At 39.6% G+C, this 15,624-nt stretch overlaps 1 protein-coding gene across 3 annotated transcripts; it reads right to left on the reverse strand.

The window, feature by feature from the left end:
• Positions 1-6,528: 6,528 nt before the first annotated feature.
• LOC149831376 (uncharacterized) lies at positions 6,529-13,995 on the reverse strand. Of its 3 annotated transcripts, none has more exons than XM_090013850.1 (6): positions 13,720-13,995; positions 11,695-11,788; positions 11,015-11,085; positions 8,873-8,929; positions 7,572-7,823; positions 6,529-6,795 (listed from the first exon to the last, which is right to left on the reverse strand). In XM_090013850.1, exons 1-6 carry the CDS (start codon positions 13,819-13,821, stop codon positions 6,724-6,726), a joined length of 648 nt encoding a protein of 215 aa, XP_089869976.1. In that variant the 5' UTR covers positions 13,822-13,995; the 3' UTR covers positions 6,529-6,723. The 3 variants fall into 3 exon arrangements, with proteins under 3 accessions (XP_089869976.1, XP_089869977.1, XP_089869978.1); XM_090013851.1 differs by lacking the exon at positions 13,720-13,995 and adding an exon at positions 12,016-12,638; XM_090013852.1 differs by lacking the exon at positions 8,873-8,929 and having other exon boundaries at positions 13,720-13,994.
• Positions 13,996-15,624: the final 1,629 nt, after the last annotated feature.

A 15,624-nucleotide genomic window follows, 5' to 3' on the forward strand; every position in this document is an offset into this window, starting at 1 on the left:
CACAAAACAAATTTCAAAAATGGTAGGGCATTTAAGAAAACATGTCAGTTTTTGTCATCCAGTATGGTCATTTTTTTGTTTTGGCTTACCAAATTCAATTAAATAAAATCATATTCGGTTGAATAGCGAATAAAATCAAATTCATTGGCATCTCTAAGCCCAACCGATAGAGACATCTTAAGAAACCAATCAAGTCAGGCCCACAGCAACAAACTCACTGGCAACTTGTCCACTTGACCATGTAGAGCCTAACCAGAAAAAAAAAACTTGTTCTCACATGTTGCAAGATGAGCAATAGGGAGAGTGGGTCCAATCACAGCTAAAAAGCGCAGCATGGAAGTTGGAGGGGGTTGGCTTATTTCTCATGTCTCTCAGCCATTGGAAAATGCCCAAGGAGACTGGTCTAGTTGCTCAAATGGCCCTATCAAAAGAGAAATCAAATAGACAACTGACAATGGGGATTCAAATGGATTGCATTTCCTCAAACTTCCAAACCGAGTATGGTGCCTATGGGTGTCAATAGGTCGGGTTTGACCCAGACCGACCCATACTAGACCCTATCGGGTTAGGGTTTGGTGACAAATAAGAAGGCCTGCTTAGAATCTGGGTCAAACCCGAAGGGTCTGATTAATATATGGAGTCGGGTATGGTTTGTGAAATTTCATACCAGACCCGGACCGTACCCAAGTTTCAAATAAGATCCATAAATTTTCAATGTAAAAATTATAAAAAAAATATTATTTTATTGGGCATGGTCAGGATCTGGTTCATGTAGTTCTTATAGCATCTGGGTATAGTTTTTCTTATGTGGTGAGTCTGATTAGACCCGGGTCCAGACACAGTACCATCATCACAAGTCAAATTTGGGTATGGTTCCACCTGAGTCTGAACCAAACCTGACCTGGGTGCCCCATTTTCAAATATAAACCTCAAGATGGAGCCAAAAGTGTTTTGGGTCGATTTGGATTTGTATGGTCGGACACTTTTCAATTTCAATATGAACTCAGATCATTATCAAATCTATGTTCAGATCTACATCCAATCTCATCACTTGTGCTTTTTATGTTAACAGTACACATGTTCAATATAATTTTATAGGACTATGTTGTCACGGACCTACTTTTTTAATAGGCCAGTGCGGCACGACGGTCATTCCTTACTCCCACAAGCCTTTCGATTACTCACTCGCAACTAATTTGTCATGGGCATAGAATGCTTCACAAACCCACGATGTGTCAAACTGCCTAATCTGGTCAGCCTAACAGCCAAAAGGCGTGTACCAACACTTTTTTATGTGCTGAATCATTTTCATTGGCAGTGTGCACCACCTCATGCACAGCTGGCAAAAGCTGATCAAGTGCATTTTCAAATGTGAATTCTATCTAGTTCATGTCGCTTAGTGCATAGTCATCTCATACCGACTATCACTTTTGAAAAGAGCACAAACTTGCCTTAACCTTACGCGTCATGGAGCATATTGTGACTCCATGCGTACGCCACAACAAAATCTCACCACTGAAGAAACAAGACCTTGTGGCCCCAATCTGAAAACCAATTGATGATTGAATATCATAGCGAAGAGCACCACCTAGACTCATTCGCCTGTGCCTAGGCATTCACTCGCCTAGCCCTGAGTCACCATACTCTGTTGGAATCACCTAAGATGATCCCTGGGAGAATTAGCCTAACCCACACACACCCTTGTGCATCCAACCACAACGCATGAAACTCATGCAAGACGAGAGGTCATTAACCAAATTTTCAAAGGCAATATCCGCTAATCCGCTGGTGCTGCTAAACCAAACAATACTTTATGTCTATGCCACCACACAGTGATACACTAACGATGATATTGTTGTCTATTGCATGCCATACTACCATCGCACGTCACCGATCAAGTCAATGCACACCGTGTGTTCCTACACTTGGTGTATTTTTCACTTAGTAGAGCTTTGCACTGCAACTGTCCCATTTCGAATGATCGATCCAGGATATTCTCCCCCACCCAAACCATTGTCGTCCTCGACAATGCTAGTGCGGTTAAGAATACAGTCTTGACTAATATGTCAGTTTCTCTTTATATTTATCTTTGGTCTACTTTTCTTCACCCTACTTAACTTGTTCAGGTTTTCATCTACCATTGTTGCAACCTTTAGCACGCCAAGTCTCATTCCTTAGCATGCCTCTGATCACTTAGACAACGGTCTTTCGCTCAATCAACATCGAGCATTTTTTGCTTGTGGGACCCCAGTGTAATCCCATACATAAGCAGGTCATCCTCGCTCGCACGACAAACTTGCCATCTTTATGCTTATGGTTGGAGTGCTTTCCAACCCCAGTAAGGACAATTTCAAGCCTTTTGTGATCCTCGCAGAGAAGAATGACTACCAACGCGTGCCGCAGGGATATCAATTCCCTTAAGGCACCAACTTGCGATTTTTCAATGGTCCAAACTAGTCCTTAAATGGAGGAACGCCTACTTGCGTATCACCCCAAAGTGATCATTCAAAGTGTCTTGTTGGGCACTCATCCTCACAAGGGCACCTTAGCCCAACACTACAACTCTCATCCAAAGCCAGCACGATGTAACTCTCTCCCGGAGTCAGCAACACGTTCTCGAAGGAACCAAACCAACGAGCCATGAATAACAACTTTTTTTTGCACATATAATCCACAGAATAACTGCCAACTCAAAGAACCAAAACAAGGAGCATTATGCTCAACATGGGTATTCCGCTAACCCACAATCTTGAGAGAGAATATAGAAGTTTAGTTGAGTCTCTCATACCCAAAGGTGCAAATTTATCCAGTTGAATCCAATGTGCATTCTTTGCATGCACAAGGCAAACATCATGCTCCACCAGAGAGCCTAGCACACAACCAGTATGAATTTTTGGTTTATCTACATTTTCTTAGCCAATTGAACAACAACATTGCACTTCTGCTTATCATGGTCAAGAACTGCCATACCATCTTAACAACATCTCACTTTTGTGCTCGGTCAATAATACTTCTACTGCACTAATTTGTGTAACCAAGATAAATAATCTTTGTCCCCTTCTGTGTCGTACACAATGAACAAGGTCTTCATGAATCTTTCTGCTCTAATGTCAATTTATCATGGGCTTACTTTTTTAATAGTCAAGTGCGGAGTGACAGTCCTTTCTTACCGCCGCAAGCCTTCTGTTCGCTCACTCGTAACTAATTTGTCACAAGCATAGAATGCTTCACAAACTTGCGACTTGCCATAGTGGCCAACCTAACGGCCAAAGGCCGCACAACAATACTTTTTCATGTGCTGAATCGTTTTCATTGGGCTTATGCACCACCTTGTGCACAACTATCTAGCGGAAGCTGATCAAGCGCATTTGAAAATGCGAATTTCATTTAGTCCATGTTGCTTAGTGCATAGCCATCTCATACCAACTATCACTTCCAAAAAAAGCACAAACTTGATTTAGCCTTGCGTGCCATGGAGTGTATTGCGACTCCATGCGCACGCCACAACAAAACCTCGCTATTGAAGGGACAAGACCTTGCGGCCCCCAGTCCGAAGACCAATTGATGATTGAACACCATAGCAAAGAGCACCACCCAGACTCATTTGTTAGTGCCTAAGCATTCACTCACCTAGCCCCGAATCACCATACTCGTTTGAAATCACCTAATGTAATATATGGGGAAATTAACCTTAACCCACATGCACCCTTGTGCATTCAACCGCTATGCGTGAAACTCCTGTAAGCTGAGAGGTCATCAATCAAATTTCTAAAGGCAGCATCCTCTAATTTGTTGGCACTGCTTAACCAAACAAAGCTCTATGTTTGTGTTGTCATACAACGATGCACTAACGAAGATATTATTGCCTATCGCGTGTCATGCTACCACCACACATCACCGATCAAGCCAACACACACTGCGCATTCCTACACTCGATGCATTTTCAACTTAGTAGAGCTTCGCATTGCAATTGTTTCATTCTGAAGGATCGATCTGGGACAATATAGTACCATGCAAAAGTCAGGCTCGGATTCAAACATACTTGCCCTGTTGGGGAGCCTTGAATTGGAGGTGTGTTACGGTTTCCCCTAGCACTCTCATGGTCATGCTCTTTGCTATTTGGCAGCAGAGGCAACATTTGTGGCCAAAACATTCCATTGTGAATGGAGTTGATAGTCTAACACCATATTTCAAGGATGTTTTTGGCAACTCCATCCCTAACATCACATTTTGGCAACACATCTTCAAAGTTGACCATGTCGAACACATCTTCAAAGTCGGATTTGCAAAAAACAACCTAAAATATGATTCGGATTTGCAAAAAACAACCTAAAATATGATTTTCACCGATAGGCTCAAAAAGTGTTAGGCAGCTACCACTTTTCATATATATATATATATATATATATATATATATATATATATATATATATATATATAGAGAGAGAGAGAGAGAGAGAGAGAGATGTGTAGGAGTGCAAGTTGAGTGGAGTGCTAATGAGCATTCATTGAGAGAGTGATGGACGCTCAACAGACACCCCCCCCCCAAATGCTGAAACAATATCTTTTTTGCGCAAAAAGGCCATTAGAGGCGGTCCAAAACCGTCGCTAAAGCCCTTTTTAAAAATGCCACATGCATCCTCGAGGGCATTAGCAGCGGTTTTTGCTAGGACCTTCAGCAGCGGTGTTAAAGCCCCTTTTTCGAATGCTGTGGCACGTCTAGTGGTTTCAACCGCTGCTAAAGGTCCCAACAAAACTTGGACCTTTAGCGGCGGTCCCAACAGAACTTGGACCTTTAGCTAAATCTCAATAAAATGCTCAAAACAGCATTTTTTGAGCCATTTCAGTGTGATAGCCATTCATCACGCGAGGTGATGGTTGGCCTGCATCATCCCAAACAGCTATATATATATATATATATATATATATATATATATATATATATATATATATATATATATATATAGAGAGAGAGAGAGAGAGAGAGAGAGAGAGAGAGACCAGCCCGATTATGCCCACGGGCCTAACAGACGGCAGTGGGCCAGGGTTTTCCCAACAGGCTCGCCCAAACCAAGCTGTTGGCCCGGCCCGTCAATTGACGAGCCAAGCTTTGGCCAGGCCGGCCTGTTGCCCACCCCTACCGACCAGTACATCAGATAACAAAATACATCAATCACAAATTCTCCAAGGCACAAACCACTTAGGTGGTTTGGCTTTCCAAATTCTGTGGACTTGGAGGCTCTCCATCTTCACAAGAATCTCTGTAATGTACCTTTGAGAGCTCGGGCACCACTGTCAATGAACTCTATTCAAGGGTACCAGTTTTTCAGACAACAAACTCGATCCTCTTATTCGTCTTCCTTCCATCACGACCCACTTTTTCAACTGCCTTTCAAAAACTGACCTTTGTGATCTCTTACAGCAAAACCAAATTTGTAAACATAAGTCTCACTGCTAGCAATTAACACCTTCATCCTTACTTCATTAGTAGGTTTTCATCTTCCTAGGTTTGAATAAACCCCGGTCCAGAGCCGGTACCATCATCTCAGATCTGGTTTGAGTCTGATTACACCTAGGTCCGATCCAAACCACAACCGCTCACACCCTTAATTGGAAACCTCTTTTTTTTTCAGCGTCGCTTGAGTTACAAGCACCCCCCTCGATTGAGATCAGAAGGGTTATCGACACCCTTGGGCTATGCTTTTTGCACCAAATCATCTCAGGATCTCTCTTATCTCTAATTGACTCTCATCATTCCTTTGCAGAGAAATCTTTTCCATGTTGTCAAAACTGAATCATTTTTCAAAGATCGGATTGAATTGTTTTGAATGTCTATTTTAAAAAATGCAATTTATGAAGAATTCACGATCCAAAAAATTTAAAAATTTCAAGGAAAAATACAAAAATGAAGTAAATGGTGACTTATAGGATTCAGTGATTAAATAATATAATAGCGAACGACTATCATAATTATAACAAAATAATAAAAGAAAGGAAGCCGATCCAGGCCGATTTTCAATTGAATGAGTGAGGTGATGATTCGATTCGAATAGGCCGATTGGGACCAATTCTGATATTTTCAGAGAAAAAGACAGCGCATCCCTATCTGGCTCAGGAACTGGAAGGATTGAACCCAGTCGCTTGGACAGTTTGATACCGTACAAACAAAACGGTATCAACCCCCATCAGCACCAGAAACAGCTCAACTAGGTCCTAACCTAGCACATCCTGGAAAGGGCTAATTGGTCTGGCTGGATTGGACCCTTTTCAGATCGGCAACAGCAGCCATGGGAGGGGTACAACACTGAAAGCCCTCCTCGGCCATTGTTTACCTCCATTGTTGCCAAACACTTTTCCACCGCAATTCTGGCTCCGGCAAGGCTGGAAACCAGCAGGACTGGCACGGTCAACAAACACCTGCCCACTTTTTAGCTCCCCTATTATGTCTGGAAAGGGGGAAAAGCAATATAAGATATGCAGGGGGGAAGTAATTTAAGTTCAGTTCCAAGAGTAAGACTCAAGAAAAAGTTGCATCCAATTGTTTTTTCTACTTCTTCCCACTGTTTCTACATCCATAGTCAGATCAGACAATCTAAAACAAAAAGAGAAAATGGTCACGAGCAACCGATGCAACATTCTTGAACTTTGCACCAGCATCGGAATCTATCTAAACCGAGGTTAAACCGGTACCTCAGCATCATGGGTTGAGGGAGAACATCCTGCCTACGACTTATGTTTTCTCGCATTCTTCTGCTTGCATCCTCTGCTGCTTGATGCTGTATTCGTCCCTCCCACCTAAGGAACACCAAATTAACCAACATCTTAAGAGTAGCTAATGGTTTGCCAAATTAAGTAGCACCATAGAGTAGCTAAAACAGGGTTCATTTTCAGTGGGAATAGCATTAAGACAGAAAGCATTATCAGCAAACCATGAACGGATTCAATTTGCTGCAGATCTTAGAAGTCTGGCAAAGACAGCAAAACACAACTAACATGCATGACACTCAATGCATATCAAAAGAAGAATACCATCTAGATGCAGAGCACATAGCTGATCTCTAGAGCTGTGGTGCATGCAGGACAAGCGTCATAGACCAGCAGGATCTGAGAACTGTAGTCTGCCGCAGCATTTCTTGCATGATAACAGCCATTAACGGAAATCCTAGAACTACCAATGAAATTGTAAAAAATCCTAGACAAGCAAGCAAGAACATCCAAAGAAAGTCCAGTACCGCAACATCTAGGATTCTGACAACAACAAATTTCTTCTTCCATGATCATGAATATCATAAGAGAAAAAGGGAAATGGAATATAATTGGGAAGTTTTTACAAAGAACCAAGAATAAGAATCTCATCATGCTTAGATTCCAAGTACCATGCACCTGTGATCAGAAGGAAATCCACAAGCAGACAAGTTCAGCCATGAGAGTAGGCCACGTCTTGCATGTTATGAAAACAGTACTTGATGACATTCAGCACACAATTTTAACTCGTGATCAAATGCAAGGGATCATAGAACTTTCAATGTCCAACTAAAACAAGTGTTCTGTCAGTAATTATATGCACTTACCCCAAGGCAAAAAACATGATCATTGAGAGAATCGTCCTTGAAGGATGAGAAATCAGAGAGGCCTTCTGTTGTTAATTTACAAAAATTCATTTCAGAGCAGTTTCTCTTGTTACTGCCTTTGTGGTTGCTACTGTTGTTGCTCAAGCTGTTGCTCCTTGATTTTGCCGTTGAACCCAACCCAGTCATATTACCAGGGAACATCTCCTCAAATAGGTTTTGAAGTGCTTCAAAACTATCAGAACCATTGGCCTGCTGAGAAAAATGTAACCGAAAAATGCATTAGACCACAAATTGATAACTTTACCCAACAGGGAGGAGTCGATATTTCAAGTGAATCACAAATATCCCACCAGAACCGAAGTGTGTTCAAGTAAACCTAACAGTTTAACACCCATCAATTGAACCACTTGAACTGGCATACATCCAGTCGCACACTCAGAATTTCTCATCACTGATAAAGATATGCTAACTTAGACTGCAGGATAAAACAAGGGAACACGTTGCCCACATCAGCTTCAATGGACATAACAAGGGAGATTGAGCTAGGCCAGTAGAAGGACCCCAATATGGCATAGTCACAGACTCACAGGGAAACTTGAGGGTTCAGAGTCCTCAGAATCAACGAGTCCAGAGGACAAGGAGACTCAAACTCAAACATCTAATATTGGCAATTTCCAAATAGTAAACCAAATGCTAGCTTAAGCACAATAAAGGCTATCAAATCAAAATGTTGCCAGTGGAGCAGCAACTGTTCATCCAGTAAGGGAATTTTAAACGGAAGATGAAACCATTCTACGAATTCAAGGATGATACACACGAAGCTAGTCATTTCCTAATGTGTTAGAAGTCCAAATGCATCTAACCTGCTTGTCAAAGGCAACTCATAGCTTAAACTTTTAATGGACTGATCAGTTGTTTATACCATGTAGTGACATCTTAATGGACCTTTTTATTCTCATCATAGTCCATTTCCAAAGAAATAGCATAACCCCTTAAATCACCATGAAAAGATCTCGTCAATGAATTGTTGTAAGGTGAAAAATTGAATAACTTACTTGCAAATACCCCATCGATTTTCCAGGACAAGGTTCTCCGCTACAAAAAAATAGGGAAGAAAGAAATTCTAAATGGAGGTCATTTCATCTTTACTCAAGGTCGCCAAAACAGGGGTTTCAGCATTTCGCAATCCGCGGCAGTATGGCATTCAAATTCTAAACTGTGCACGGTTAAAAAGAAGAGCGGATGTAGTCCCAAAATGCACTCTAACAATGAAACAGCATTAAATGTGTAAATAGGCTTACAATAGATGATGCCTGTGACATCATTGTTGCCATCTCATCAAGGAAGTCACACATACCCTGAAAAATTCAACAATAAAATTAATATCCCTTTTTAAAACTGTAATAGCATCAAGAACTAATGTCAAAGACAGACACTAACAAGTCGACTCATATTCAGTCTTATGATGAGGAAAAAAAAGAAAACTAATGTCTGTGACTTCTTAGCAAAAGATACTGATGCTACAGTGCCTATTCTCTCATACCTCTCCTTGTATATGCAACAAAACTACACGAGAATAGCCATCTCCTATATCCTACAGCAAGTCCAAGACATGCGACATATAGCACAAAACTAAGACAGATGGTGTTTGGAACACCCATTTAAGCTGGATTAATAACCCGAAGATGGGAGTGGCCATACTTCAGCTATGGACTCAGTGACATAAAAGACTCGCCGAACAACATATTTTATCATGGTTAGAAAACCCAGATGCTCGAAATCCACTCGTCTAAGCATGACTCTGCAATCAGGCAGGTCAACCCAGTGAATTGGTCGGGTTTCATTAACTTCTAGTTTACATATAAAAGTAGTAAAATTACACCCATATTAGTAGAAAGGTGATGGCAAAAATGTCCAGATCATAAAAAAATAACAACGAATGAACGAAAGTAACAATCAAGCATTATTCTATGTTATACCAAACTATTCTACCGTCAAGACTAAGAACTGAGCAACTAAACTAATGTATCAGATAAGTACTCAAGTCAAAAATCAACTATAATAAAAATTAAAATAGAAACATGAGAGAACTGAGTGTGATTAGATGAAGTCCCATTTAGTTCATTCTGATCCATGAAACAATGCCTGAGGCAAGGATATTGCAGTTTGGGTTCTGACCACCGATATTGCTGATACTTTGAAAATATTGCGATATTATTGGCAATTTCAGGTCAGCCGATAATATCAGCAAAATATTGTTATATTTTTAAAGTTTCGCGATATTGCCACAGTATTTTTCAAAAAAATCTCATTTTATGGTTTTAAGCTTTTGCATTTTTTTTTGTTTTTTTTTTTTATTTTAAAAACTTTTCAAACTTACTTTCTTATATTTTTTCAAGAAAAATTATACAAAACCTGTTGTTTTTTTAACTTTCTTATTGTTTTTTTCATTTTTAAAACTCCAGAGATTTTTCTTAGAAAAAACACTCATTGAAAATCTCTCCAAAAAAACCCTAGCCGAGAAATTACCTTGAACGATACAGGTGGCTATAGTTCATACCTGAGTGAATCTACTTTATCGAATATGGACAACAGAAAGATGGGCTGAATAAAATTCAAAACGAATTTGCATCACTACCAACCTGATCCGGTTGGATTGAACCTCACCATAATTAGGATCCAAATCCAAATGGAGCAGGTCAAATCCAAAATAGGATAAACACCAATTTGATTAAATCCAACGCCCTTTGAGTCGGGGCAGCCCCATCAGCCTCAGCTGCCCAGCTTGGTCGCAATCCCAACTGATCTGAACAAACTGGAGCCTCACCAAACTAAAGCCAAGCCTAGGATGCAAATTTCCAACTGACTGAACAAGATTGGGCCCTAGACCAATCAGAACCAGACCCTTATCCATCCTGACAACTTTATAGATCAAACCGGCTTTTCCCCCAGTGCAATGTTGTCAGTATCGTTGCTAATTGGCCTGAATCGACCAATTCTTATAGTATCGACAGAAAATTGATACGAAACTGACCTGAATTCAAAAAATGATCAAAATAGTTTTTAATATTATTTTAACCTTTGTCTGACACGTCTTTTGTGATTAAAAGTTGGCAGATTCAGATGAATCTGAATCGGAATTGCCCGATTCCCTGAATTAATTTCCAAGACGATTCTTACAACATTGCCCCGGTGTTCCCAAGCAATATGGGCCTTTGCAGGTCCAACCCGAGGTGACCCGAGACTAAAAAGGATGAAAGGAAAAGCACATGAATGAGATTTTCATACCTAAAGCGGGTATTTTTAGACCACCAAATCAGAGCAATAAAGAAGCAACGTATAATTCATACCTCTCAAAACCATATGAAAAAAAAAAACTTATAAGAACGAAGGTACGAGAAAAGAGACGAGAGAAAAGGGAGAAAGCGAAATTTCCGTCTTACATCGCCGTCTCCATCGTCGCTATCGTAGACTCCAACGTCGTACAGGAATCTCTTGTTCGCGTCCGAGAGAACTACGGAGAAAAAGAAAATCATCACGAGAATATCATTATAACCAAAATGTTCATCCCCCTCCAAACACCCAACACTGTTTACCCATAAGAAAACAAAGATCATGGGTGTGAAACCAGAGAGAAAGCTACGTTATTTTGAAATTAACGTGTTAAAGACTATATATTTCAGGTTGAGAACCATCAATGCATCAATCCCCAAATTCATAAAAACTCGCTTTATTAACGTGATTGACAAAAATGTCAAGGAAAACCAAAATTAACATTGCAAAAAGGTGGAAAGAAAAAACGAATTTTGTTTCGTTCTTAAGCGGTGGCCTTCGTAGCTCACCAAAGCAAGTTCCACGGAACCCGTTTTCCCATGAATGCCATTCCCTCGGTCGGCAACAGAAGCAAACGAGTTCCACGCAATTTGTACCCCTCGAAATTATGGGAATTCGGACATGAAAGGAGCCACGGACTAGAAGGACACGTTCTAGTTCCACTACAACGGTGGGAATTTGAATTTCATATGTTAAGGATTCCGGGGAAGTCGTTTCCCGGGTGGAATTTTTTCCCACCGAATCCGAATTCCAAGCAGGGCATAAAGAAAAGAAGAGAGAAACCACGTACCGGAATACGCCTCCTGAACGGCCTGGAAATTTTTCTTGGATTCTTCAACGTGTTTGGTGTTGCCGGGGTTCGAGCACCTGTCCGGGTGCCATCTCTGCCATAAAACCAGGCGAATATTAAGGATGGCATTTCCGTGAATACCAGAACAAACGCAGGCAAAAAAGAAGCACCAACCGTGCCCCGGCCCAGACTCTGAGCTGCAATACTTTTCCGTGAAACTGACGGCGAAAAGAAAGCAAAATAATTTATTCATTTTAAATTAATTAAAAAAAAATGACGAGGAAAAAGAGTGGAAGACAGGAGATCGATGGGGGGACTTACATAGTGACAATACTTTAAAACGGCAATCGAACGCCGGTGAATTTCTCGTGACATTTTCGAAATTTCCTTTATCTTGGGAATTTACCGGGGAAATATAGAGAACCAAACGTTTCAAAAATTAAAATAAAGAAAAAAGAAGTTGAACCAAATATGTGGCAAAACGCTTTTATTTGGCGTGAATTTTCGTGACATTTAAAAAAAATCCTTTAATCTCGTGAGATTTTCAGATCTTTTCATCTTTTCGGGATTTCATCGGGTTAAATGTAGGAAAAAACGAGTTTCAAAACACAAAAATGACAAAAAGTAAAACTAAAATCGTGAAAAACGCTTTTATTCGGGCGTGATTTTTATTATAAAAATTTCATTTTTCAGGATTTTAGCGAAGAATATAGGCAAAAAAGAGCTTTTCCAAGATTTTGCAGTTAAAATGAATAAAATTAAAAATATATATAAAACCCCACTTTTCCAAGAATCTTCAGATAAAAACTTGATATATCGCGGAAAATACCGCGAAGCGCCAGGAGGGCATCTCTGTAACAAAACTCGATAATTCAGGCAAAGGAAAGGAAGAGGAAGGAGGAAAGCAAAATCGAGGATGGATTTCCGCAGAACTGCAAAATGTCGTCCGTGCCTGGCGGAATTGCCCTCCAATTATACCACCGGCCTGATGGAGGTAGTATAGATCAGGGGCGAATTGGACAACTCTGGAATAAAATAACGAAGAAAACCGAAACGCGTTCGTCGAGACTGAGGCGAGATGTCTCGTTCCTCGACCGAACGAGGAGAAGAAAATTGGGGAGAAAATTACTGGTAAATATTTCAGAAAATGAAGATATGCGGGAAATTTATACAAGAAAAATAAACTTAGAGGGTTTGAATCAAATAAATTAATATATAAATAATTTATTTTTTCACGTAAGCAACATAAATAATTTATTGCGATACAGTAAAAGATAAATTATCAATGGAGTGTAACTTTTGTAGGGCATTAAACCGAAAAAATATTGAAAAAAAAAACATTTCGGAATCAAGATCGTCGAAGATCCAAATCTTTCAAAATCCGCACGCTTATCATTGAGAAATCAGATTATTATCAATACGAGAATTTCAAGGGAGAGATATGCAAAAAATTTCAATGTAAACGTCCAAAAAAATACGGAATTTCGGTAGAATCGAAAAAAACAGAACAAAAAAGAACAGAACGCGAGAAACCGTAAATTTCATGGATATAGAGAAAACGAGACACAAAGCACGCAAATTTCGGAAAACATAGCGCAAATTCGCGCCTTTCAATGCAGAATCATCTCTGACAGAAACCAAGAAACACGAAGAAAAAAGCACAAAATTTCCAAATAAAAATGCAAAATCTCGTTCGCACACGAATTTCCAAGGTATATCGTGCCGAATCGCGCCTTTTCACGCGGGAAAATCACGAACGAGATCTTCTCCGGCTGAAATCAACAAACAAGAAGAAAAGCACAATTCTTCCACCCAAAAAAATGCGGGATCTCGTTTCGAAAGCGAGAAACAGAGAAAAATCTCAGCTTCGGATGAAAAACAAGAGAATCCACTCTATCGCAAATAGGAACGAAGAACAAAAAGAAAAGAAAAGCAAGAACAACACAAGCAGAAGAAGAGGAAGAACAGAAGGGAAGAAGAACCCGAGGAAGACAGCGAGAGCAATGAGGGCAAGGAAAAACTAACAAGAGCGAGTCTTTTGTACGCGTTCCGTAGCTCCGTCACCGAGCAATCCTTCTTCAGTCCAAGCACGGCGTAGAAATCACTTTCTTCCTTTCCGGCCACCATCGGCACGGAGGGAAGGCGACGAATTCCCGCTGAGAAGAGAAGCCGAAGAAGACGAAGGAACAGAGGAAGCAAGAGAAAAGAAAACGGAATCCTTAGCGAGGCCGCAACCGTCGGATCGGGTGCGATAGACGGCTAGGATCTCTCTGGGAGATGGAGATTTTGTGGTGGTGTTGGGGAGGGGGGGGGGATGGGGGTGTTGGAGGAAAAGGCGGGAGTTTTCTAGAACGTTCTCCGGCGGACTCGTAGTTTTGACCTGACGCCATCCCCTTCTCTCTTCGCTCTTATTTAGTACGTGATTTGGGGTTGCAGAGAAAATTGCGAATGCTGTTGGATTAGCTGCTGATTTTCAGTCTAGCTGTCGTTATTAAAATAATTGCCGATCAGGAAAAACGGTGAGTGCCGAAACTGTGTGCAGATAAGTGGATTCGCTGTGTGGTTTTTCCTTTGCTGAGTCAGAGAAGCTTTTACCAACTAAATAAATGTCAATGGATTGTGGATTGTGGATTGTGGATTGTGGATTGTGGATTGTGGATTGTTATCTGTTATGTAAGAACCATATCTCAAGAGGGATGTTTTTTTTTTTAGTTTTTTATTTGATTTTTAAATTCTAAACATACATCTTATGCTCTTGATTTTTATAGAAATCAACTCTTTAAGTGTTCGATTCCTACACATGAGTAAGATTTTATAAGGTTCGAACTATAAACAGTCTAAAAATCTTTGAAAATTTTTAAGGCTCCCACTGTCATTTTTTTTTTCATCAAAAATACATGATCATGATTCATAAAAAAATTGGCCGTGCCAAACACATCTATGGAGTCAGAACTGCAAAAAAAAGCACCAAGAAAACTGAAAAACTCATCACATTTTATTAGTAAGTTTGCATTGTTTGCAATTTTTTTAGTATCTATTGTTTCATTTAGTATATATTTTATTTAGTTTATAAGTTTATTTAATATATTTTATTATAAATATATATATATATATAGAGAGAGAGAGAGAGAGCATTGGTAGGTCTTAAAGAGTTGAACCATGTCACAGTAACCAGGATCTTGGAGTCCTACCTTTAAAGAACAAGACATGTGGATACATACTGACAAGTGTTTAACGTTATTTATCCATATTTGTTTTGCTTTATATTTTTTTAATATTCAGATTGTTTTATATGTTGCTAAGAGTATATTTTCTGATATATATATATATATATGAAAAAATAAATATACAAATACATTGAAAAAAAATATTTTTTTTCTTTCTCAAATTCATATCAAAAATCTGTCCGTAGGTGGTATGTGACATATATCCCAACTTATGGATGCATTCTGCATTTCTTAGTAGGTTCTTTTCATGTTACGGATTTTAAAGAGATCCAAAAATTAACGGCTCACATTTCATAAAAAATTTACAATGAAAACATTTAAGTTTGTGAAAATTTTATTTGATCCTAATTAGTTCAATATTTGTCAAATAATGTGATGATACGAAGTAACCAGGAAATAATCTATTAAGCACAAAAAGATACCGGCCCCTTGCTATGTATCGTTCTAATTTTATTATTATAGGCTGAGACAGTGCGATCAGGTCTTTGTGTCAGGTGCCCTTTGTTCGAGTTATGAATCAAATTATAAAAAAAAAACACTAAGCTTCAGCCTTGCACTTAAAAGATGCATACGAGTGAATTTTGAACTTATGATATCCCGTCAATAAGATGATACTGGGTCGATAAATCGATGTTCACGAGTCACCCCCACCAAATGAGTGCGGAGCATTTATGGGCATGAGTTCGTTTTTATTTTATACAAA

This window comes from Nuphar pumila, chromosome 7 (assembly GCF_984573655.1).
Source record: "Nuphar pumila chromosome 7, dmNupPumi1.hap1.1, whole genome shotgun sequence".
Taxonomy (NCBI): domain Eukaryota; kingdom Viridiplantae; phylum Streptophyta; class Magnoliopsida; order Nymphaeales; family Nymphaeaceae; genus Nuphar; species Nuphar pumila.

Excerpts from the sequence above, each read along its gene's own strand:
- LOC149831376 (XM_090013850.1), bottom strand. The coding sequence starts at position 13,821 with ATGGTGGCCGGAAAGGAAGAAAGTGATTTCTACGCCGTGCTTGGACTG. Across the intron at positions 7,824-8,872 it reads TGTCACAGGCATCATCTATT|CAGGCCAATGGTTCTGATAG; the intron begins GTAAGCCTATTT and ends CATTTTTCTCAG. Across the intron at positions 6,796-7,571 it reads ATCATGTTTTTTGCCTTGGG|GTGGGAGGGACGAATACAGC; the intron begins GTAAGTGCATAT and ends GGTGTTCCTTAG.